The sequence below is a fragment of the Aythya fuligula genome, chromosome 7 (genome assembly GCF_009819795.1).
Source record: "Aythya fuligula isolate bAytFul2 chromosome 7, bAytFul2.pri, whole genome shotgun sequence".
NCBI classification, from domain to species: domain Eukaryota; kingdom Metazoa; phylum Chordata; class Aves; order Anseriformes; family Anatidae; genus Aythya; species Aythya fuligula.
The window spans coordinates 13,405,939-13,429,379 of record NC_045565.1 but is presented as its reverse complement, the minus strand read 5'-3'; the positions used below and the strand labels follow the sequence as shown (position 1 = coordinate 13,429,379).

Sequence of the window (23,441 nt, the reverse complement as noted above, 5' to 3'; positions counted from 1 at the left end):
CATATAATACCTGGAGGTTTTCTTCTTTTTTTTTTTCAGGAAATAAAAGATTTTATGTTACAGAATTCAGAAAATCACATTTGGACATTTAGTGACACATGCAGTGTCATGGCTATCATCCCACACAAGCTAAATAACACACCAAGTCTGACAACTGGTATAAAGAACTTTCTCTACTGATCGTTAAATTCAGACAAGCAGTTAAAACAAAACAATGAAATCTCATGGATCTGGATTAACAAGTGCATGAAACTCCCCATTGTTCCATGTATAAAGGAGCCCATGATACATATTCTAGTTGAAAAAAAAAAAACAATCCAGACTCCATACTCAAGCTAACAAAATGTCCCACAGCAATTCACAACATTACTGTTAATTCCCAAATTACATTCAGAACTCTTTATGTTTAACCCTTTATGTGTGTTGCACACATATGTTTAACCACATGTTTTTGTTTTCCTGCACCATGCCATGACACCACATCCTATCATGCATCCTTCTCAAAACAGTTTAACTTGTCTCACTTCTCTTTCCAGTGGACCGTAAGCATATGCAATTACCTTAGAATGCTTCTCAAAATGAGGCAAGGACCTGTTCTCAAATCCATCAGGAACTCGGGACCCACTGATAGCCTGTTGACCTACACATGCAATCATCTGGGATATGTTAATGAAGGAGCCTGAAGGGGAAGAAAAAAAAATTGAGTGATGAGGAATATCAGCATTCCTCTGATGACTCAATTGCCTTCAGTTCTATGAAAATCTGTTAGTTTAGTAATTCTTCAAAAATACATTTAAAATTGCATCAGTTAAAAAAAAAAAAAAAAAAAAAAAGATTTTCTATTTGTTGTTCTGTTCATATCAGTATTTATGCAGTAACTAAATTAGTTATCTATGTAGCTAAAACCCCTTTTTAGTTTTTAAGTCACGGACATTCATGCCACCACTATTTTACGATGGGCCTTCTATTATCCTAATTTTTATTATGGGTTGTGGTTTATAAATCCCATGATCTTAACCTCTGTGTTTTGCTTCACAATTTTTTCAACAAGCATATTTAAAACATTTTTTTTAAAATCAAGGGTTCAGTGTCTACCAAGATTCCTACAACAAATTAAGCCTTAGAGAATTAAGTCACTAGTTAAGAAGACTTATTTGCTGAATGTTTTTTGCAAAAGATGACTCCCACATTCCCAAATTATACATTTGATATAGCCTTCTTTTTAGATTTCAATATCTCTGTAAGACTTTGAAGAATGTCTTCAAAATGCAGTAGTCTCATGCCACCCTGAGGCTTTCCACAATTTCTAGACAGAGACAGAGTTAAGCAGTTCCTTCAAAATCTTACAAAGAACAAAGGAAAGCTCAGATCAGAATTTGAGTATAAAACAAATATGTACTATATAGGATATTCTTTAGAAGGGAAGCAGTGAAAATGGCTTAATGATTTCCATTTCTTAAGGAAACATTTCTGGATGATTTTTGTGTATGATACAGGTAATTGAAATGGGAAGTGCCACTGATGTCTCTATGCTGATAAATTAATTCAAGATCAATATTTTAAGAACATTTAAAGTTCTCAGAGGATGCTTTTCAACTTGCACCAATACATTAAAGATGCAATAAAAGGTACTTTAACAGTACAGTAAAAAGAACTGAAAAACTTGCTTTCAGTTAACTAGAGCCAAACTCTATTTGTTGAGGAGTCATTTTGAATTCATATAATGTGAATTTAGTACTTGCACAACTGTCTGTATAAAACAAGCTATAAAGACAGAACAAGTAACTCTGAGAAAAAAGATGGAATGAGCAAACTAATTCCAAAGCTCGGATACCTTTAGAACCACAGAGAGCCATAATAAGGGGACTATTGCTCTTGTCGAGTTCTCTGAGACAGGCACTGCCAGCATGATCTCTGATAACAGAGAGTTCTTTAAGGATCAAAGCCTGAAATCCAAGAAAACATAGACGTGATATTAGTTAAAAATACCATACACAAACAATGTGCTATCACTTGCCCACAATACTGTCAGTAGTCAATAGGAACTTCAAAGCAGAATTAAGAGAAAATTAGATGTTTCTTTGGGTAAAATAAATTGTAACTTAACTCATGTAATTTTCTATTTTGCTGTACAATAATTCTTTGTTGGGCTAAGACATGGGTACCTGGGGACATTACAACCTCTTTTGCTAGCAGCACCAGCTTAAGCTAATTAAACCAAACGTTGAACTGAGCTTTTCACTGTTCAGTGTGAAAGATTGCCACAAAAAAAAAGTAATTTTGGACTTAACTTATACATTGACAGTATCTTCAATTTTTAAGAAAACAGTTATATCAAAAACCATATGCATCTCAGAAGAATAGTGAAAAACATGGCAAAACTTTGTTCAGGCAGAGTACAACTTCAGATTAGACACCTGTGGCAGTTAAAGCACAGCATAGGATTTTCTGCCCCTCCCTTTCCCTTTTATACTTCCTTTCTACTTTTTAAAAGATAAAAAACAGACATTGATAGCCAACAGAATAAACATCTAAAACCACTAAAGGCAATGAAGAGGGTATTTTTCAGTTGACTTCATTAAGAGCCTGTCCATATGTTTTTGGGCAACATTCATTGCTCTTTATCAAAGTTTTCAAAGAAAACCAACCAACCACCAAAAAAAAAAAAAAAAAGTAACCAAAGTACACTCAACCTTTGCCCTCATTAGTAAAAAGAAAAAAAAAAAACACAAAAAACAGATTTGTAACTAAGAGTATTTTTTTTATTGAACTAGATTCATTGCTGTTAGTGTTCTTAACTAACTTACTACACATGGGTACATGGAATTAACTCTGTTTCAATTACCTGTGTAATTTTATTCTATGTCACTTCCGTACTTCCAGTGGGGTGGGAGGATCCCAGCTGTTAACTATTTAGCAAGCATTTAACATAGAGATGCTTGTATGCGTCTAAGAGAAGATACAGACAACTAAAGTTGTGTATATAAGGGCCCTACTTGCTCGTATTTTGAAGTTTCAGTAGACACCTTTGAGCTTTACAAACTATGTGCATATATTCATGAACTTTCTACTGTATATATATATATATACACAGTGAGTCCATTTAAAATGTTTACCTCTAGTGTCTCTTCTGCAGTACAACCAGGCTGCTGCTGTAGTTTTCCAGTATTCAGAGCTTCAATATACTCATCACATTTCTTATAGCCAGCATTCAGGAGTTCATACTTAGCTTTTAGCAGGCCCTGACCTGGTGTGACATCACCAATTCCAATTGAAAAGCCACGATTAGCTGTCATAAAACAAAAGGATTATAGGATCAACTCAATCTGACAGAAATAAAGTAGAAATGAAAATCAAGAAATGTTAAAATTTGTAAATATCAGCTGTTTCACCATTTGTCAGTTTCAGCTGCTTGGCTTGTAGTGTTTTTGTTTGTTTGTTTCCTTGATTTTTAAATGGGATACATTGTATTTGAAGCAAAATTCATGCTTTATTGTTGGTTTTTTTTTTGTTTGTTTTTGTTTTGTTTTGTTTTTTGTTTTTTTTTGTTTTTTTATCTGCTTTAGGATACTATTTCAGAAGGAAACTTACTTCAGTGTTACTTACACAGATAGACAGGAGCAAGCCTGGCTAGTCGTGACATGGCATCTGCAGCTTCTACCTGTCCCCAGTCTCTCAGCAAGATGTAAAAGATATTGTTCTTGGATCCAGAACCTAAGGTTCCTTTGTCCATGCTGCCACTCATTAACTCACTGTTTTGAATTGTGACATCTACAAGTAGAAAAGGAAAAACAACTCATATTTTTTCTAAAACGTTACCTAAACTCTTGTGATCAGTTATGGAGCAGGTTTGTAAATAAATGCATTGCTGACCAAAAAAGAAGGACAAAAAAAAAAAAAAAAAAAGTTAGCTATTTACCATTTCTGTAGAAATGTTTAAGGGGACTATCTACTAACTAATTTTACCCAGAAAAGCAAACATTTATGTATTACTTTTCCTCCTTAGAAGTGCAACTGTATCTATTTTAAGACTTCTGAGAAACTTCTGAATAATCTTTTTCATTAAAGACAAAATAAATAATAAAATGCTAAACTTAGCTTCCTTAATCAAAATCAAGGTTTTAATCTTATCTGTCCAGAAATAAAGTCCTCTGTTGTGCATAGCAAACGACAGTTCTTGATTGATTTATTTTTTATCACACCAACAAAACTTCAGAAACCAAGCTACAGTTCTCTTTGTTCAAAGATTCTGATAATCATTTCACCTCTGGAAGCACAGTTTAAATTTAAAAGACATAGTGAAAGCAGATGTCTCATAGTGGAAGCATATTATAAAGACATCCATCCTGACTTTAGCCCTGTGGCCTGTACATAATGTCTCTTTTTGACAACCTCCTGTTGCTTCATCACCAACCTTCCATTTCAGGCACTGAATCTTCCTTGTGACTTTCAGCCTTTATGCAGTTAGAAAAGTATCTTCTGCACATAAAATTTAGACATATTTGGTATGCAAACCATACAATATATGTTAATTCTTAACTTCATCATGCATCTTTCAAAGAACTTATATATGAAGATAGATCCAATTTAAATCATTTTCTGCAGAACACTCTAAATGTATGTGTATAATACTCTACGCTCAGTATTTTCAATACCAATTTAAATACTCATCTTGAACTGCAAGTCCATGGTCTCTACCACTTACTACAAAACGGTAATAGGATTTCTTGAAACTTCAGAGAATTTGCACAATTTTCTGAATAGAATTAGTGTTAGCTAATTAGCTTTAGGAACCGATTTTTTTCAGAGAACTAAACAGAGCCATACAAAGGTTTTCTGCAGCACGTGTTACTTTTAAACACAGAAAACCGGAATTCAACCTATATCTTCTAGAACAAAAAGGATGCAGAGGAAAGACAAAGGTGTATGTTCACACAAGAGAATAAGATGGATTGTTTTGTTGCCTTTCACCCTACATTCTCTCAGGCTGAAAAAAATAGCATCTTCATGTTTATAGCCAACTTGACAACCACAGAGTGATCCTGTCTAACAAAGAAATCTGTCAGAATCTGGTGTGGAGTGTATCCAAGTCCTCAATGGGAATTCTTTCTCACATCACCATTGCATGCCTGAGTTACTATAAACCGATGCTTCCTCCCTACGCACCTATGTACCTAAGCTCAAATTTATGATCAGCAAGGAGACGAGCTAATCGCACCTGCTCAAGTTCTCTTTCAACTGTTACTATATAATGTTAAATGATTAATTGGAGAAGCCTTGCTCTTCTCCTACAGCCTCTTCAACCCTGATGCTGTGCATGCCATTTGCCACTCCGACTTCCCCAAATGGCAGATGGTCTGACCTCCAAAAGATTCTTATCTTCCTGTCCTTTATTTCCTAACTCCTTTCACTGTTTGATTTATAATCATTGCATCACTACCCTACTTGAGATATTTAATTTTTTTCCCATTTGCCATCCACATAATCACTTCCTAAGCTTCTTGGCTTTTCTTATCTTTCTTACCTTTAAATACTTCAGCATCATAATAAGCCTACTATCTCATAACAGAAATTTTACTACAAAAAAAAAACCACTTAAGTCTTTTCTTTGATGTTCAGCATGACTTCAACTTTTGAGAAAAAAAATAATGCATTTTTTTCCATTTCAAGAATACTAATGCAAGGCAGTGTTTTAATTCCTCCAGTAAGCTCAACAATGAACTCAACAAAACAGTGTCTACAGTTTTGCTGAAGGCTTTTAAAACAGAGCTTTAAAAGTGTCACTCACAAGAATCATTGTAACACAGGTCTTCCCCTTTGCCACAATACTGTTTGCCCTTGGTCCGCAGATTCGCTTTTACAGGACAGTCATCACTGGGTTTGAGAATGAGGCTGAAAACCTGCTTTCCTGTCCAGAGTGTTACAGGCTTAGGAAAACAAAAGGACAAGAAATACAGTTACAGAGTTTATGATACAACAGCAGTAAAACCAGCAAGCAGGAATTTAATTGTAAATTTTTGTTTTTAATATGTAATCTTTCTATACTGAACTATACTTGTGGCAGTCCATAATAGCATTATTATGAATACGGGAGTACTATGCATTTTCGAAAATATGTAAGACCTGATTCACAAATGGCTCTCCTTTACGTAAAGGTATGTGCATGAATTTACTGAAACATACTATTTCTCCCTTTGTCACGTTTCCCTTCCTGATTAGAAAATTAAAAAAAATAATAATACAATGCCACATTTATTTCATTCCCCAAGTATGATGCCACATTTATATTTAATTCTTTATATAATGCTTCCTATTTAAATTTTTAGGAGGCTCAACATTCATACAATTATGTACTTCACTCACATGTAGTTAAACAGAAGTAACTGTCACATCTAGTGCTAAATTTACTCATTTGGAATGACAGAAGCAGTCAAAGAACCAATACTCCTTGTTATCAAAAAGTTCATATAAATTCATAAAGTTTACATTAAATATCATTGCTAAATGCTCTGAACTTGCTTTACATTACTATTGTTATTATTATTCATTCAAATTTTAGTTTCTCTTTCTGAATAATTCAGGAAGTTCCCTTAATATTACACATATAACAGTTTTAAAACTATCTATGGACTATAAGAACATATGAATGAATACTTAATGACTATTTAACAAGTTAGAAAATGTACAAAATTCTCTCTAAATGAGTATTTGCCTTATATACAAGATTAATCAAATAGAGGTTCCCTTAAATATATTTGGAGGAAGGCTTAATAGACTCTAATCCATTCTATTAAATGATACTACAGGTCTTTTCCAAGTTTCTGACTGATACACAGATATTCAGCCCTTAACAATACTTTTTGTGTACATGATGTAACAAAAATCACATAGAATTCATTCTCTTTAATCTTCAACACAGTGACAGGTTAACAGTTAAAATGTACTATCACTCAGATTTGACACCACCTACAGTTGGGATATTGAAACCTAGAACTGCTGAGCATTTTAACACTACTTCAGCACACCCTAGGAACAACAGTTTCTCAACCTAGCCCCATGCTAGGTTTGTCTGCTGTATGACCATCAACAGGCAGGTGGTCTTGGAGTAGGCAGTAACAGGACAATAGCCAAACTGTTTGAACCACAATGGAATCCTGTATCTGGACCATACTATGCAAGGTTGACTCTGTTCAGTCTAAGGAACCATCAAACAACTTGAATTCTGATCTTTGCACTTTATGCCTTAGAGTATCAAATATAATACAAAACAAACACCAGAAGACACAACGACTGTCTCTCGGCTGAGAACATCAACATGGGTCAAGAGAACAGATGGTAAGTCTTTGTAATGTTAAAAAATAGTTTGACACACCTTCAAAATTGCTGGAGGTGGAAGACGAACTTTAATTTTTTCATCCTTGCCAACCAGGATAGAAGCAATGATTTGACAGGCTTTGGCTCGATCAAAAAAGGTATCTTTTAGTGTAAGAAGATAGGCACCTAGAATGTAAAAAGCAATTAAATGCAAAAGCTATTATAAATATTAAAATATTTAAAATATTTAAAAGCTATGTTTAATACTATTCATTATTAATAATTTGATTCTGATACTACTAACTTAATTTGATTCTGATACTTACTCTGCAAAATACCATGAAACTTCCAAAAATGCACAAAGACAGTGCACTGCTACAATCTGTTCTCTTTCACACACTATCCCATAGGTAAAAAATAAAGCCTTCATATTCCTTTTTTTACACTTTCTCAATATTCACTGGACTTTTCTCAAATAGATAAATAAACTTTACAGTACTTACTATTGGTTAAAACTCATTTTAGGATAATGAGTTCAAATCCTCTCCCATAATTATAAGGAGTTCACATTACATATTGCACATGAAGACACAAAATATTTACTTTTGAAATCAAAGAAAAGATTGCAGAACATATGCAAAGCTACTAAAAATTGCACCTACAAAGGTTGACAGTATCAGAAGAAATTTGAAGAACATCATTACATTTCAGACTGACAATGGCCTTACTCTCATACTGTCAATTTGACTCCTGAAAGGAGAAACTTTTAAATTAGTAGAGAAAAAATTATAAAGAAGAGGGAAGTGATTCTTAAAGAACTGTTAAATCACACAGCTCTACATCAAGTTTACGTACACACCTGTAAGGAAATCTTGAATAGCAGCAATGAGGGGTTCTCCATTTCTTGGTGTTACCAAGTTTGCTTTAGTCTGTAAGACATAAGACAAAAATTACACACTTGAAGACACAATTGTTATTCAGCGGTAAACCTATTGTTTAAGACAGTTTTGTTAGCAATGGTAACAAAACCTTCTTCTTCCGATTGTAGCTAAGCCTAGCTACTGAGGATCTTGCATCTATTTGAATTCTTTGGAGACATAACTAAGAACCAAGAGGCAAAGTCACTTTTCAGTCTCTTGCATAATACTGCTAGGCTTTGTCAGGATCAGGAATTAGATCTGACACTGAGGTCAAAGTAGGTAGCCACTTCACTCCTGAATATTTTTAAAATATATCACTTACATGCACTAAATATTAAAACCAGTATGTTTTAACATGGATCACATTCATCAACTAAAATTGTTCTCCTCAGACATCAATCTACAGCAAAGAGATTGATTAATAAAATCAGGGTATTTAGTATGAGTTCCCAGTCATACTAATTACTGCTCCAGTTACTTATCCCCAGATCCCCACCTGGGCAGTACATGGCTGCCACAGCTTTGCCTGAACTATTTGCAGGCCCACAGAAACCTATGTCATGCACTTCATTTTTCCAGTACAAGCACACTATTGCTGCCTCATTTCCAGTTTAACCATAATCCTGAAACTGCAGGCTGTCAGACCAGAACACGCACCTGTTCAGTAACAGCCACCCTATCTTGGTAGCAGTTGTTAACAGTAGCCAAGTAGAACCATACTGATGACATGTACTTACTTAAAAGTTCTGGATTTTCTAGGAATGCTAAATACGTATCTATTAGACTACCTATAAGGCTAACAGCCCTAGTTATTCTGAATTCCCTTCTGCATGATTTCAGGTAGCTTCACAGCTACATACTATCCATACCCAGGGATCTTAATGATTATTTCAGATTTCACATGCAACGTAAGTACTACAAGGCATGGCCTAACTCAACACCAACTTGACCTGCATACCCCCATTAAAACAAGTGCTTCTGCTTTTGCTTCTTCTGTCTGAGGAAGGTGAAGGTTCATCTCATCTCCATCGAAGTCTGCATTGTATGGCGTACAGACACATTCATTAAATCTGAATGTCCTATGAGGTTTTACTCTAGCCTGTAAACAGAAGAAGAGGAAAAAAAAAGTGATGCACATGCAATCAAGCATGCTAACAGATGAAAAAACATGCCCGAATGCTTCCTTGTAGGCTTTATACTTTCTCTTATTAGACATGAATGAAAATTTCTGATCATAGGATTCAACTCAGTCAGAAACCAGACTTGGATTATATTACACAAATGTACCTAAGTTGCATTAAAAGAAATATTTATACAAAGCACAGAACACCATATGCTTTGTAAAGACCACATCAACTCTGCAAAAATTAAATCCTTACACAGGAACAGATACTGTCTGTTCACTCATGGCTATTCACAGAATCATCCAGGCTGCATAGTTACGCAGTTACACATTAATTCCCATGCAAACAGCACCTCATTCATGTTTGTCCCTGCAGTTAGAGAAGAAGCTGTTTATTTCAAACAGCAGCAAAGGTAGGCCACCTAATGTTCACATGATGCATTACCTGTCTGCTAGACTGTGTGCACTTACAATGTGAGCCATGATGCTCAGCTTATGAAGAGAAGGTTGTCGGTTGAACAGGACTATATCACCATCTATAAGATGTCGCTCCACGATATCACCAAACTTCAGCTCCTGGGCCATCTTCTCTCGGTTTCCATATTTCAAAAATCTTATAGTAACACATGACAATGGAGTCAGAAGACATAAAGACAACTGAAAATAAATCCCTTCTTTATAAGGCAAATTCCTCCATTGAACATTGGAGCATTTGTACTACAATGACTAAAAGCCAAAACTGGTGTTGATCGCATCATTAAACATCAGTCTTGTTGTTATTTTAAATAACGAACAGATTTTTAATGTTACTTAAAACTATAGTTATTACTACAGGAACTAAGAAAAAAGCTAATCCATACAAAGTATTTGTTTCAATTGCATCATGGAGAATAGGCCGTTTCAGTCACAGACAATTATGTTGTGTATCATAGTATGGCTTAGGTTGGAAGCAACTCTAAAGCTAATCTACTTCCAATTCCCCTTCCGTGGACAGGCACACCTCCCACTACATCGGTTTACCTAGGCCCTCATCCAACCTGGTCATGAACAATTCCAGGAATGGGGCATCAACAGCTGCTCTGTGCAACCTGTTCTAGTGCCTCACCACCCTCATAGCGAAGACTTTCCTCCTCACATCGAATATAACCCCCCCAACACCCTTTTTTTTAGTTAAAAACCGTTCCCCTTTGTCATATCACTATCTGCCCATGTAAAACATCACTCTCCACAAGAAGTCAATATCCATAGATTGACTGCAGATTAGTCCTCCCATAAAAAAGGCCAGCACAAAGTGACCAATATTGTCTGCCTCCATTCGTCACCTGTCAATATGACCCAAAATGCACGTCTCATTCCAGTTCCTATATTATCTACAGCATCTTAGCGTCTATTCTAAATAAAAGACACTCAGTCATAAAGAAACCTAATTGCAGTTCACTATCCTTATTATGTGCACTTGATATTTAAATCCAACATATAATCTCCTAAGGTTTAGTGTGTGAGTTCTTTTTAGGTGATGATTTTTGTTACTGCCTTTTATGAAAAATGCTAAAAATGAAGATCCATTTTAACCCTTGTAGATATTACAGGTTTCATACAACAGTAAGAATGAGTTGGTGAGGAGAGATGAAAAGTGAATCATTAATGACAGGTACCTTTTCATCTGTGTGTGTCTCTGCTGAATGAAGTTGGCTCCAGGATGAACATCAGGACCATTCCGGACAAGTTTCCTCATAAAATTAATATTTGCTTTGTTAACCTGTTGCATAAAGATTTCAATCAGGAACAAGCAAAACATGTTTCAAGACCTCTTGTTTTTGCTGGTGTTCTGTGTTTTCAAATTTTAGGCTCAACTGAAAATTCCCCTCACAGCCTCAGCTGCTGAAAGGAACAGGCAGGAGGAAATAGAGGAGGAAAGTTTAAGCCTGTTTTAGAGCACAACAGCACAGTGAAATTACATTAAGAAATCTGGGAAGTAAATTCAGAAATTGAAAAAAACACAAAACGATTCCTTAGACAGTTACACCAATGAACATATGAAGCTATATAAAAGTTTAAACAACAGCAAGCTGAACCATTCTCTCTTGATGTGTGTGTCACTCCTTACCCCATATGCTTTCACAGTACTTGTATATATCTGATACTACAAGCTTCACTTACCAGCAGCAACAGAACTGGCAAAACATCATTGAATGACATGCTGAACATATAAACCACACATTTACTCCCTCTTACAGACAGACCATGAAGAAGGACAAAACTGATATATGTTTAAAAAACAAAAGGGTACAGAAGTTTTGGTTCTACACTACCCACCTTTTCAGGAAAAGTTAATATTTTAGCAACATGAATAGGCACTGCTACTTCATCTATTCTTAAATTAGGATCTGGGGAAATGACTGTTCTGCCAGAGAAATCAACTCGCTTTCCAGACAGATTGCCTCTAAAACGACCTAAAAAAAACAGCAAGTGAAAAACTCTTTTAGAGAAAGTTGATTTCAAAATGCTGTCTGCTAAGAGAACACATTAGAATACCTTTCAATATGCATCACAGTAGCACAACACAATAGTAACAAAGACGTGCTTTGGAATATCAAATAGTTGTGACTTCATTAAAAACAGCTTTCTAGACAAACCTTGCTTTCCCTTAAGTCTTTGAACAAACCCTCTGGTCCATTTTTTAGGTGCCATGTTCAGAGGAATTCCTGAGAGCTCACTGTTAATGTACAGGGCGCACTGCAACTGAAGGAAGTCCCAGTCTTCCATTATCATCTGTGTTTTGGCTCCTGATATCCTGTGCTAAACAAAATAGTCACCCAGTTCAGAAAATAAGCATAGCAATAGACTAAACTAGTCAAGGTGTTTTTTTCTGATATTGAACACTTTGGAAAATAATGTTAAAAACCCTTAATAGTCACAGAAATGAAAAAGGCACAATTACTTTACATTACTATAGCATAACACTGTTCACAAGAGAACCCAACAGAAAACCTAATTGCTTATGACTAGCATCAACACTCACAAAAATATGCATTTGTTTAAATTGCTATTTTTTTCCCAAGCAAGTGAAGTTAAGCTAATATTATTCCACAGCCAGGAAAATCACCAGAATTTAATCATTCTTCAGTCATGGGAGTTACTGCTCATTTGATTTTGTTTTCTTGGCAAAAGCCCAGTTTTGAAAATCCTGAAAAGAAAAAAATAGTCTGGTAGAGCTGTTTCTCTAAACAAATAATAAATCGTCAAATGCTTTTCTATCAGTTCAATAACTGTATTAACGGAACCTGGTTTCTTAAGAACAAGAATGACAGAATAAAGAAAGAATAAAAATGTGGTAAAGAAAATTAAGGCATGCGCAAAAGAAAATAACTCTTTAGGTATAGTATAATGTTTTCATTGTAAGCAAACTCTCAAAAATGTTATAGTGATAGACTGTGGTGGTGGTGGGGGAAGTTTACAGACAAGAACTCAAATGAAAAAGTCTTCTCCTATGGGCTCCTGTAGATATTCAGCAAGTCCTACAATGCAAGCAGCCAGATAGCCAGCTCCATTTGGAGCAACTTAATTTCTTTCAATAAAATTCCAAACAGCACAGCAGTACAGTACAGACTGCTTGATAAGCCTGGGAACAACTAGATAAATACAACCACTTCCTCTACTAAATTCTAATCAAATATTTTTGAAGGCAACAGTCTCGGAGAGCTTGAAGAATGACTCACCTTTTTTATTACATCATTGAGGAAAATGATCTCTGTCAGTTTCATTGTCAAGTCGTCCTCGTTGGTGCCAGACTTCAAGTCGCTCACAACAGAAGGTCTGATACACAGTGGTGGCACTAAGAGTCGTGTGAGGATTAAATCTGAAGGCTTACCTGCTTCTGGGTTCATTAGAAGCAGAGGGATATCTTCTGCTGGGATTCTTTTAAAGAGGTTCAATACTACTAAAGGATTCAAATTTTCCTACAAAATCCATCAGAAAATGTCATGATTAAGCCATCAAGTAACAACTTTCAACCCTTCCTTCCTCCCCTCATTTACTGATTATTCTGATTATTTACTCCAACTTTTGATTGTCTCGTATACTTGGTATGTTTTCTCGGTGTCTATCTTCCCTCATTTTAACTTATATGTTTTGCCTTGTACCTACTTATGCTATTTTTTTGAAGCAGTATTTCATAGCTCCTTGTCAAAATAACATAATAAACATTACAACAAACTTAAAATATATTTTCTCTCATTTCATTAGTAGAAACTTACATGAATTACAATACTTTCTAGTGTTTTTTTTTTTAAATAAATAAATACAAAAACATTTTTTCTCTTCTAGAACAGCTACTGATGCAGCATAAGAACTTCAAAATGCTCATTCCTTTTTCTGTTCATATATCTACCCTGAAATCTTTCCATCTTGCTAAGAAAAGAAGGAAACACAACCACACACAATGCAAAGCTGGATGAAACAAAAAAGCTTATTAAGCCTCCTCTTTCCTCCTCAATACCAAGTTCTTTTGAAGAAGATATCTCTGTGTATTGCAATCATCTCAGAGTTACAGTAAATCCACATGTAAATGTGCTATTTCTACGGGCCTACACTTTTTCTTTTTCTTGCTTCTTTAAGTTTCATACACCAAGAGCATCTCCCTTATTTACAGATAGAAAAGTACATATCTAATAAACAAAGCTGTTCATTGATTGCCAAGTTAACGTTATTACAATGCTAACAATATGGCAAACATGCTTCATGTGTCTTGGTATCCGGAACTACCGGACCACCTTAAGGTGCTATACTGAAAACCTTTGAGGAGTTTTATTTCACACACAAAAACTAGCAAAAAATTCAAGTTGTAACAAAATTCACCTGAGCTCTTCCCAATAAGGATTCTACTTCTTTGTTATGTTCTATGGCAGTTTCAAAGGACTGGAGAAAAGTGGATACCACAGGATCTACCACTTTCTTATTGGTCTTATATTTTTCATGTATTATTTTCAACAAACCACACTTCTTCACAGTTCCTGCAAGCAAATAAATGTTGCTTTTTAATTTTTAAAAACTTAAAACAATTGTAATTGTAATTGTTCCAAAATCAGTTACCCTCCCAGAGAACGACAAACATATTTAATCTTATGAAGAATAATGTCACAGAATTATGACAAATGAAGTTCAAAAGTAAAGTCTACATGAAGTTCAATCAAACTTAGTCTTCCATGTTAAGGTACTGATCGCTGACTAAAGGTTCCAATATTTTTATATATATATATATATATGTATATATATAAATATGTGGTTGATCGAGACTTTTTTGCCATTATTCAAGTGTTAAATATTGTTCACTGCCATGAAGAGATACATAAAACAAAATAAGTTACTAGGCCAATGTCCATATCCACATACATGAGAAGTGAATAAGCCTGTGCTTGGCATTAAGAATGCAACTACGTGTTTTTTAAGAAAGGCCAGAGAAAATACCCATTACCTATGGAATGAGTATTTGAGATTTTGATGCCTACCACAGCCACCAAGGTAAAAACCATCACAGCAGATAACTATCACTAACTACTCACCATTAAAGGCACCACAGTAAGGACAAGTGTTTTTCTTTCGGCACTTTTCAGATACTTTCTTCTTTAGCCCTCTCTTCTGAAGATACGTAAGGCCTGGTCGCTTCAGGTAATCCAAAAACTGTTTTTTTTCTTCCACTGACAACATGATACGGCAACAGGTTTTGCAGATCATCTTTAATATAAACACATATAAACACAGTTGTTTAATGCAGCCATGGAGAATTGTAACAGCTATTAGAACCTAGGTTCTTCAATAGTATGCACGTTTTCATTGAAATACAGCAGTCTTGGTTTAAAGACAAATTCTCATAGTGTAACACACACACAAAAAAAAGGACAAGAGGAAAATAATACAGGCAATAAGGTAAATTCTTACGTAAGTTCTGCAGGACCTGAACAATCCATAAAAAGTAAACAGAGCTTAGTTTTATTAGAATGTTCTAAAAGTTAAGTTACGTTGCCTACACTTAGGTCAAACTACTATAGAAAGATAATGGATTAATGAGTCTGAGATCACAAAATAAAACTGATGTCTTTATATTACTAAGAGTGATACTTAAACACAGGTACTTTAAAAAACACCAGATCCAAAAAAACGTATAATACAACCTTATTCTTGTCTTCTAAACTAACGCCTTTAAAGTAATCTTTACTAATCTGAGAGGAGGTTGCAGTGAGGAGGATATCGGTCTCTTTTCTTAGGTGACAAGCAATAGGACACAAGTTGTACCAGGGAAGGTTTAGATTAGATGTCAGGAATAATTTCTTCATGGAAAAAGTGGTTAGGCATTGGCCAAGGGAAGTGGTGGAGGTATTTAAGAGACGTGTGGATGTGATGCTTAGGGATGTGGTTTAGTCACGGACTTGGCAGTGTTAGGTGATGGTTGGACTTGATGATCTTATGGGCCTTTTCCAACCTAACTTATTCCATGATTCTAATAATTTCATTTCTGTAGCCTAGATATTGATAACAAATCATAATTATGTTTACCTGTAAGATGCCTATCACAGCTTTGAAGTATCCAACATGAAAACAGGGCAGTTCTAAGTCAATGTACCCATAATGTCCCAAACAATCAGCTAGGTTTTTTCCACAGGTTTCACAGGGGCGGTCTTTTTCACTGGTTCCCTGTGAAAGAAAAGAAATACATGCTGATAATAGAAATTTATAGCTATAATGAGCTGAACATACAGAAGATGCAACAGTTTTTAAGCTAGTAGCTATCCTGACAGCAGACCCTCAGCACTTAGGTGTTTTTTTTTTTTTTCTAGCATTAGAAGCCTGTCGGTAGTGCTACATTTGGCCTAACCCTTCAGAAGTAAAAATGTTTTTCACACACTGGCCATCCTGATAACAGTGATACTAGCTTAACCAGCTATTGCCAGCAATCTACAGCCCACTGATCTCCAGCATGATGCTTTGCAGATGACCATCTCTGGGCCTCCGACAGTCAGGCAGAACAAACTCACCTCCTGCCCCTCAGGATGCTTTGTGGAACTTTCTCAAACCACACAGAAAGCAGCCGGCACAGCGACTGACAGTTGGTGCAATCGGAGACACATATGCATGTATTTTGAATTAAAAGTCTACTTTCATTATCTCACATTATTTTAACAATTTTAAGCAACTCTACGAAGAAAGCGTTTTTTTAAGGAAGAAGGAGAAGCCTCTCACCATGCGGTGGTCGAGCACGCCGTACTGCAGCGGGGCGTGGTGGTTGTCCTGGCTATACAGGTTCTTGCTGACCACCTGGATGTGCGCTTGCTGCCGCATCTCCTCGGGGGACTTCATCCCAAAGCAGATGTGGCTTCTGGCAGGGGGGACACGGGGCTGAGTGCGAACCGGGGGACACCTCCTCCTCCACCTCTACCTCCACCCCCGTCCCGCTCCCCACCGCCCCCGCCCCCGGCCCCGGCCGAGCCCCCTCAGCCCCTCTCACATTTTCTTGGCCACGTCGCTCTCTCGGAACTGCTCCTTCACCATGGTGGCGGTGGCGGCGCGGCCCCGCGGGCCGGCAGCAGGCACGGAGCAGAGCACAGAGCACGGAGCCCGGCACCGGGCACGGAGCACCGAGCACCGCCCCACGCCGGGCCGGCCGTGCGGCCTCCCGCGGGACGCCGGTAGCGAGCCGGTGCCCAAACCCCCTCCGAGGGACGAGCGGGCACAGCCGGGCAGCGACTGAACCCGCTGCGGGACCTGACCCGAAGCACCGCGACCCCTCCCCGAGCCCAAGCGCCCCCCCCGCAGCCCCGGCCGCCTCCCCCCGGCTCCGGCGCTGTGCCGAACACCCCCGGTGCAGCTCCGCCCCTTGCCCAGGCCCCGCCGCCTTATGCCGGGCCGAGCCGCACCGCCCCTTCCTCTTCGTGCTCGCCGCCTGCCCGCCTGTCGCCATCATGGTGAGGGGCCCGCGCCATCCGCCCGCCGCGCCGCCATCCCCGCGCTGAGGGGGCTCCGGGGGGCACGGCGCGGCCGGGGGGGCTCGGCCCGAGCGGGGCGGGCGGGTATGGGGGGGACGGGGTGCGCGCAGCGGCTGTGCCGGCCGGCGGGGCTGCTGCGGCCTGGCAGCGGTAGCTGGCGGGAGGGAGCCGGGTCCCTGCGGTGTGAGGGTGTCCCCGCTGTGTCGCCCGGCTTCTGCCGGGGCGGAGAGGCCGCAGGTCCTGCTGCTGGGGTAGTGCCGCACAGCTGCTGGACCCTGAGGTGGGTTCGGGGCTGTTCGGAGAAGCCTAGTGAGGCAAACCCTATAGCTCCTCCTGTAGCTGTCCGTGTGTTACTATAGCACTTGGGCTCACCATCCACGTCTTTCATTAAAAGCCATTTCAGTGTGTTAGGATAGCGGGGGCAGGGATGCTGCTGTGTTGGTTGCAAACTGGAGTTAATTCACTGTACTCCTCTGAGGTGTTTTCCACAACCTAGGACCAGTGTGCTTGTGAGGGCACACAGGTGAAGTCACGTTTGTGAGTTTGAAGTTATGACAGACAAGTCACAGTTTCTTCACTGTATATTATTTATATATTTGTTAGGCTTGTAATTTTGGATAAAACTAGGCTTTTATTTCACTTCTTTATACTTCATTTTGCAGAATGACACGGTGACCATCAGAACCAGGAAATTCATGACAAACAGACTGCTTCAGCGCAAGCAGATGGTAAAAATACTAAAAAATGTCTTTATTTTTTTGTTGGTTCTGGGGTACAGGTATTCTTCTAATGGTTACAAGTAAGGGGCCCTGGAAATTGTTTTGGCTATCACTGTGTAAGAGCTTATGCGTTTAAATGTTTTCATGTGCATTGAAGGTAAATCTTGATGCTAAAGTAGTGAGCTGGCCTGTCATTATAAGCAGGAAGCTGCTAGGAACACTTCTGCATTAAATTAATAATACTCTGTGTTGCTAAGGTGAATTAGCTCAAGTTTTAAGCTTGCGGAAGTGTAGCATGTGGCTGTTGTACTGGATATTGACTGGTTTTTGTTTTTATAACAACCTGTTAATTTCTTTTTAGGTGATTGATGTTCTTCATCCTGGGAAGGCCACCGTCCCCAAAACAGAAATCAGGGAAAAGTTGGCAAAAATGTACAAGACAACCCCTGATGTGATTTTTGTATTTGGCTTCAGAACTCACTTTGGTGGTGGCAAGACAACAGGTTTTGGCATGATCTATGATTCCCTGGACTATGCAAAGAAAAATGAACCAAAGCACAGGCTTGCCAGGGTAGGTTTTGTTTTCCAGTAAAAAGAAAACAATTGGAATGTCTTTCAAGTGTTCAGTGGTTCATTTACATGTATAAAAACTACAGTTTGTGGAAGTACTGGTATATATGACGAATTCAGTGTTCTGTAAATGATGTTAAAAGTACTGTATAGATTATCTTTTGCAAATGCAAAGTAGGTTGCTTTTCTTAAAACCTATTATAGGTGGCTTGAGCAGTGTTATTTCTGAGATAAGGTAATAAAAGTCAACTAATTGCTACTAAAGATCTTAAAGAAGCATGAAAGAGGACTGATCCATATAAGATATTAGTGCTTGTTCTATTGTGTCATTCACTAGCTAGTGAAGTTTCTAGCTATTTAGTATTTCAGGTTTAAACAGTATTTGAAAGTTCAGGGAATAGTACAATTGGTTTAGCTCAAAACATGAAAACTTCATTTTGGAAGTTAGTATCAGAGAACAGATGTAAAATACAACTCTTTTTTTTAATAGCATGGTTTGTATGAAAAGAAGAAGACTTCCAGGAAGCAGCGGAAGGAACGTAAGAACAGAATGAAGAAAGTCAGAGGCACAGCCAAGGCTAGCGTCGGTGCTGGCAAGAAGGTAGGATGAGATGATCTGTAAGCTGGACTGTGTATGTTACTTCTGAAATGTCAAGTAGAAAGTTTTCAACAGAATAACTTTGTCTTTCTTCCATTTATTTTTTTTTTTTTTACCTGTTCTACTGGATAATAGAAGGTAATCTGTGTGGTCACATAGAGCTTCTTACCAGCTCAGTAGCTTAGTTTTGCTCATCACTGCTGCAGCTTAACTGATACACCAAGAAACCATGCTTCTTAGATTACTGTTTCCTACATCATTTGACTGAAGTTAAACTTTCTTAAATCTAACCATGTTGCTTTAATATCATAATTCAGTCATTCAGTATACAAATTAGATGTTCTTCTTAACTCTTGTTACTCAGACTGCATAAATATCTAATACTTGCTCTGCCAAGGTAGTGTTCTGTTAGAAATTTTGTTAAGCATATGTAGTGTTGTGGGTGGTAAAGACTCTGTGTAATTAGTAACAAGGTAGAAGGGCTGCTTTAAATTGGTTCTGATGGTCTGATTGGGAAAACTGGGGGCTCTCTTCCTGCTGGGAGCTTCCTGTGCTGTGGCTGGAACTTGATACAAACTTAAAAGGTATGCAGCTTGGAGGGAGACTGAATTTATTTATCATGAAACAACCAAAACCACCAAAGCTATGTAGTAGCCTGGCTGTGAAGACCTGTCACCTTCCTTTGCTGAGTTCTGCACTTGGGAAAATACTGAGTAGGCTTGTGCAGCTAGGTGGATTTTACAACAGTATTTTAATGAGGGAGGAGAGGGTGATGGGTTTTGATGCTTAGCTTTGTAGCTGCTAAGTTGCTTAAAATCTCGAACTTAAGTAATCTTCACTTTTGCTTTTTTCTACTTTCTTGGGACTCTTCATCAGAAATGAAGTATCTAGCAGGTACTGGAAATGAGCATGGATGTGGTGACTGAATCACTGAAACACTTGGATATCTCCTGAAATGGAAGCACTGTACTGCCTTGCATACATACGTGTTTACTTGAAATGTCTGTCCTGTAAAGGTTCAGATGACTGCATAATAATTTTTATTCTGTGTGACTTAAAAGTAAAATTTGGCTAATAGCAAAGGAGATGCTCAAAAATAGCAAAATACCACAGAAATAAGGAATTCCCATTGAGAAGAAAGCAGATGTATTGACTTGAGGCATTGGTTCAAAACAGTACAGGTTCTGGTTCAAAGTAGTACAGTGCAATTGCATGTGTAACTTGACCTTTACACAAAAGTAGTTGTGTATTTTTATGAAAACTTAAGTCATGTCACAGCTTAATGTGTGTAAGACAGTGGTTGTAAACTATACAATTGTCAGCATTAAACTGCTAACTATTAGCCTGTGATATTGGAAGCTAAGACAGAAATCACAGCAGCTGTTCTGAGAAATTCTTCCTCTGTAATTGAAGTTCTTATAGATACATATCATTAGATACGATAAATCAGTGTTGTGGCTAACAACAGGGTGAGGGCTAGCTATTTGGAACCTTTTACCACTTCTGCTTCAGTGCTGTTTCAATAGCAAAGTTGTAGATTAATTTACAGCATAACAGTGTAAAAGAGCACCATCTTCATAGTGTTAAGGGAGTCGTGCAGAGTTGCACTGGTAACAGTAATGTGAGTGACTTCAGTCCCTTCAAGAATTTTGGTACTTGAATGTGGCTGTTACTGAGTGTTAATACAGAATGGTTAAGTAACTGTCACTTCAATTAAAACTGTCTGTTTCATCTAAATTTTCTTAAAGTCTATAAGCATTTTAGAAATCAAGACACAGTTGTGTTGAGATAATTACACAGCATGTGACTTAACAGAATTATAGGGGATGGAAGGGACCTCAAGAGATGATTGGGTCCAACCCCCCTGTCAAAGCAGGTTCCCTAGAGTCTAGTTCTCTTGACTTGTTTTTCAAGTACTTGTCAAAGTAGCATGCATTCTCAATAGTAAGACAATTGTGTTTTGGTTGAAGTTTTTTGAATGTCCTCTAAAATGATAGTTTAGTTGATGACTACATAGTTTAGATCTTCTTCACCAGTTTTGTTAACCTTTGTGTCTTTGCATTAAGCATAAACTGAAGACTAATCAGCATGATTTCTGGAAAACCTGGCTGGGAAGAGTTCTGTGCTATATCACAGAAAGAAGCTTGCAGAATACACTCCTGCCCTAAAGCTTTGTCTTGAAAAACATGTGTTTGAACATAACGGTGTGGCATGGTTCAACATGCTTTAACAGCTATCAGCAGTTCTGAAAGAAATCCTGGAATAGGTTTTATTGTCCACCTACATGATCTGTGACAATTGTTTATCTCAGAAGTGTTCAGGGACTTGATTATTACATTTCTTCAGGAAAGTCTGTAGTTACGAGAGTAAAAACCCATGTCTTTTCATGTTGCTACTGCACAAATGTTGTTATTGACAGCTTTTGAGATGCAAGTCTTTCAAACAGGTATTTCTCAAGCATGATCAAACAGTAATGTGAATAGATAGGCAAATAAAGGCCTTCTGTCTTGGAGGTATAATTGAGCATGCAATTGTATCATGAGAGTTAGTTGAGCTGTAAACAGCTATTGTTAGATCTGATCTTAAGTTTGAGGGAATGCATGAAATCTAAGTCCTTAGCTTCCACAGTAGTCTAGATTTCAAGGTTTTCCTAACACGTTGCTCTGTAGCAATTGAAAAAAATATATTGTTTGTGTTCTCTTCTGTTTCTTCTACAGTGGTAGGACCTTGATTAAAACTATTCTCTTACCAAATAATGCTTTTTCTTTTTCAGTAACTGCACATACCTAAGATGGAAAATGGACAACAGGTATGACTTTGGAATGCTTTGTAAGAGTACACATTCAGTGGCCTGTAGTCTGACCATGATATAGGTTCAATGTTTATTTATGCAAAGAGCATGGTACTTGCACTGATGCAGAACGTAGTGCAAGAGTTGAAGACTAAGGGAGACTTAAATATTTAAAATTCACTGTTGTGCTTACTAGTGAGCTGATAATTTTTAACTTGCATGAGATACCTGATAAGTAGATAAATTGAAGTAATGGCTCAGACTAAACTCAGATTTACTGTTGTTAAAAGATCTTACTGGTTGGTCTTATTGTGAAGCATTTCTGTTTTTAAATAGTCTCAGTATGCTAAAGGTAGGGTAGGTTTGTATTGTCTTAAATAGGTCAAAGTTGCATGACTTGTATTTAAGTGCCAACTTCGTTTTCTTGCTCATAGCTCAAGTAAATGCCTTCTAAACAATCCTGATGCCATTTTGGATAAGTTTCTGACCACATTTTTCTATCTTTGCTGCAGAAACATTAGTGAATTTGATATATTGTGGGCCGTAGCAGTTACAGACCAAAGTCTGGTTTTACTGCAAATGATTCTGAATGGCTTATTTTTAAGTAACTGTCTGGGAGTTGATATTAGCTGATAGTGAGTATAATGTCTTAAGCAGGTGTCTGTCAAAGCAATTGTAGGTTGTTGAGATTGTCTAGAGAAATGCTGTAATCTAGGCTCTCATTGCCATGATGGTTCAAGACTTCACTGTACTTTGCATTCTTCTAAGAAAGGCATTGTTGTTCACCTGGCCTTGGCTTCTTTGGTAACCAGTTGTTCAGGCCGTATAGTGGTGTGGCTACAAAAATGTTTCATTCTTGTGGAATTAATATTTCTTTTCCTTTACAGACTACATGATTTTGTGAAGAAGTGCAGGAACAATTATTCTGGAGAGAAGCTGCTCGTCTGGTTGTAACATCAAATAAACTATGTCAGTCAATTGCTGGTTTGCCATTTGTTTTTAATTTTACAACTACTGTTTTGTAAAGCTTGAAAAATTCAAGATTGGTGCACTATTTGCACTGTATTAAAATCTTTTCATAATTAAACAGCTCTTGTTTTGAGTATTGATCCAAAGTATGAATTCAAGCTTTCTATAGATAGTAGTTTTAAAGACATTCCAAGCAGTCAGTGTTAACTCAATGGAGGTAGACATGCTTTGTCGTCTATTGTTCGGGTTGTATTTTGCAGAGTCCTTTTATGGTGTGCTTGACTGCTCTTATAGACCTGCAGAGTACAGCTGAAGAGAGTGGAAAAACATATCAGCAGAGAGATTCAGAGCTGCATATTTTACAGTTGAGGTTTTAGCTGCTGAAGGACTGGAGTATAACTAGTCTTTGGTTCCTGCGTTAAGACAGGCTCCGGGGTCTCCATTTGCTCTGTGAATTG

At 37.6% G+C, this 23,441-nt stretch overlaps 2 protein-coding genes across 4 annotated transcripts in view; one reads left to right on the top strand and one right to left on the bottom strand.

Moving 5' to 3' along the window:
* Positions 1 to 16,919, bottom strand: part of POLR3A (RNA polymerase III subunit A) — a 34,910-nt gene extending 17,991 nt beyond the window's left edge. Inside the window, exons 1-18 of the mRNA XM_032191306.1 lie at positions 16,859 to 16,919; positions 16,594 to 16,729; positions 15,910 to 16,047; positions 14,919 to 15,090; positions 14,215 to 14,369; positions 13,077 to 13,316; positions 11,994 to 12,156; positions 11,674 to 11,810; positions 11,013 to 11,116; positions 9,829 to 9,970; positions 9,193 to 9,333; positions 8,174 to 8,243; positions 7,373 to 7,500; positions 5,789 to 5,927; positions 3,607 to 3,771; positions 3,117 to 3,289; positions 1,835 to 1,946; positions 561 to 679 (exon numbers count right to left, since the gene is read on the bottom strand). Coding sequence (XP_032047197.1) covers positions 561 to 679; positions 1,835 to 1,946; positions 3,117 to 3,289; positions 3,607 to 3,771; positions 5,789 to 5,927; positions 7,373 to 7,500; positions 8,174 to 8,243; positions 9,193 to 9,333; positions 9,829 to 9,970; positions 11,013 to 11,116; positions 11,674 to 11,810; positions 11,994 to 12,156; positions 13,077 to 13,316; positions 14,215 to 14,369; positions 14,919 to 15,090; positions 15,910 to 16,047; positions 16,594 to 16,729; positions 16,859 to 16,902 — 2,478 coding nt within the window. The 5' untranslated portion in view covers positions 16,903 to 16,919. The remainder of the gene's footprint in view (positions 1 to 560; positions 680 to 1,834; positions 1,947 to 3,116; positions 3,290 to 3,606; positions 3,772 to 5,788; positions 5,928 to 7,372; positions 7,501 to 8,173; positions 8,244 to 9,192; positions 9,334 to 9,828; positions 9,971 to 11,012; positions 11,117 to 11,673; positions 11,811 to 11,993; positions 12,157 to 13,076; positions 13,317 to 14,214; positions 14,370 to 14,918; positions 15,091 to 15,909; positions 16,048 to 16,593; positions 16,730 to 16,858) is intronic.
* Positions 16,920 to 17,249: 330 nt separating this feature from the next.
* On the top strand, positions 17,250 to 23,101 carry RPS24 (ribosomal protein S24). 3 transcript variants are annotated; one of them, XM_032191462.1, is made up of 7 exons: positions 17,250 to 17,315; positions 17,999 to 18,064; positions 18,417 to 18,626; positions 19,116 to 19,226; positions 20,100 to 20,117; positions 21,997 to 22,032; positions 22,902 to 23,101. In XM_032191462.1, exons 1-5 carry the CDS (start codon positions 17,313 to 17,315, stop codon positions 20,103 to 20,105), a joined length of 396 nt encoding a protein of 131 aa, XP_032047353.1. In that variant the 5' UTR covers positions 17,250 to 17,312; the 3' UTR covers positions 20,106 to 20,117; positions 21,997 to 22,032; positions 22,902 to 23,101. The 3 variants fall into 3 exon arrangements, with proteins under 3 accessions (XP_032047353.1, XP_032047354.1, XP_032047355.1); XM_032191463.1 differs by lacking the exon at positions 20,100 to 20,117 and adding an exon at positions 19,359 to 19,361; XM_032191464.1 differs by lacking the exon at positions 20,100 to 20,117.
* The last annotated feature ends 340 nt before the right edge of the window (positions 23,102 to 23,441 follow it).

What these genes read in the sequence shown, in the direction of transcription:
- RPS24 (XM_032191462.1), top strand. An exon ending in TGCTTCAGCGCAAGCAGATG is followed by an intron (nt 18,065 to 18,416) that starts GTAAAAATACTA and finishes ATTTCTTTTTAG; the next exon opens with GTGATTGATGTTCTTCATCC. An exon ending in CAAAGCACAGGCTTGCCAGG is followed by an intron (nt 18,627 to 19,115) that starts GTAGGTTTTGTT and finishes TTTTTTTAATAG; the next exon opens with CATGGTTTGTATGAAAAGAA.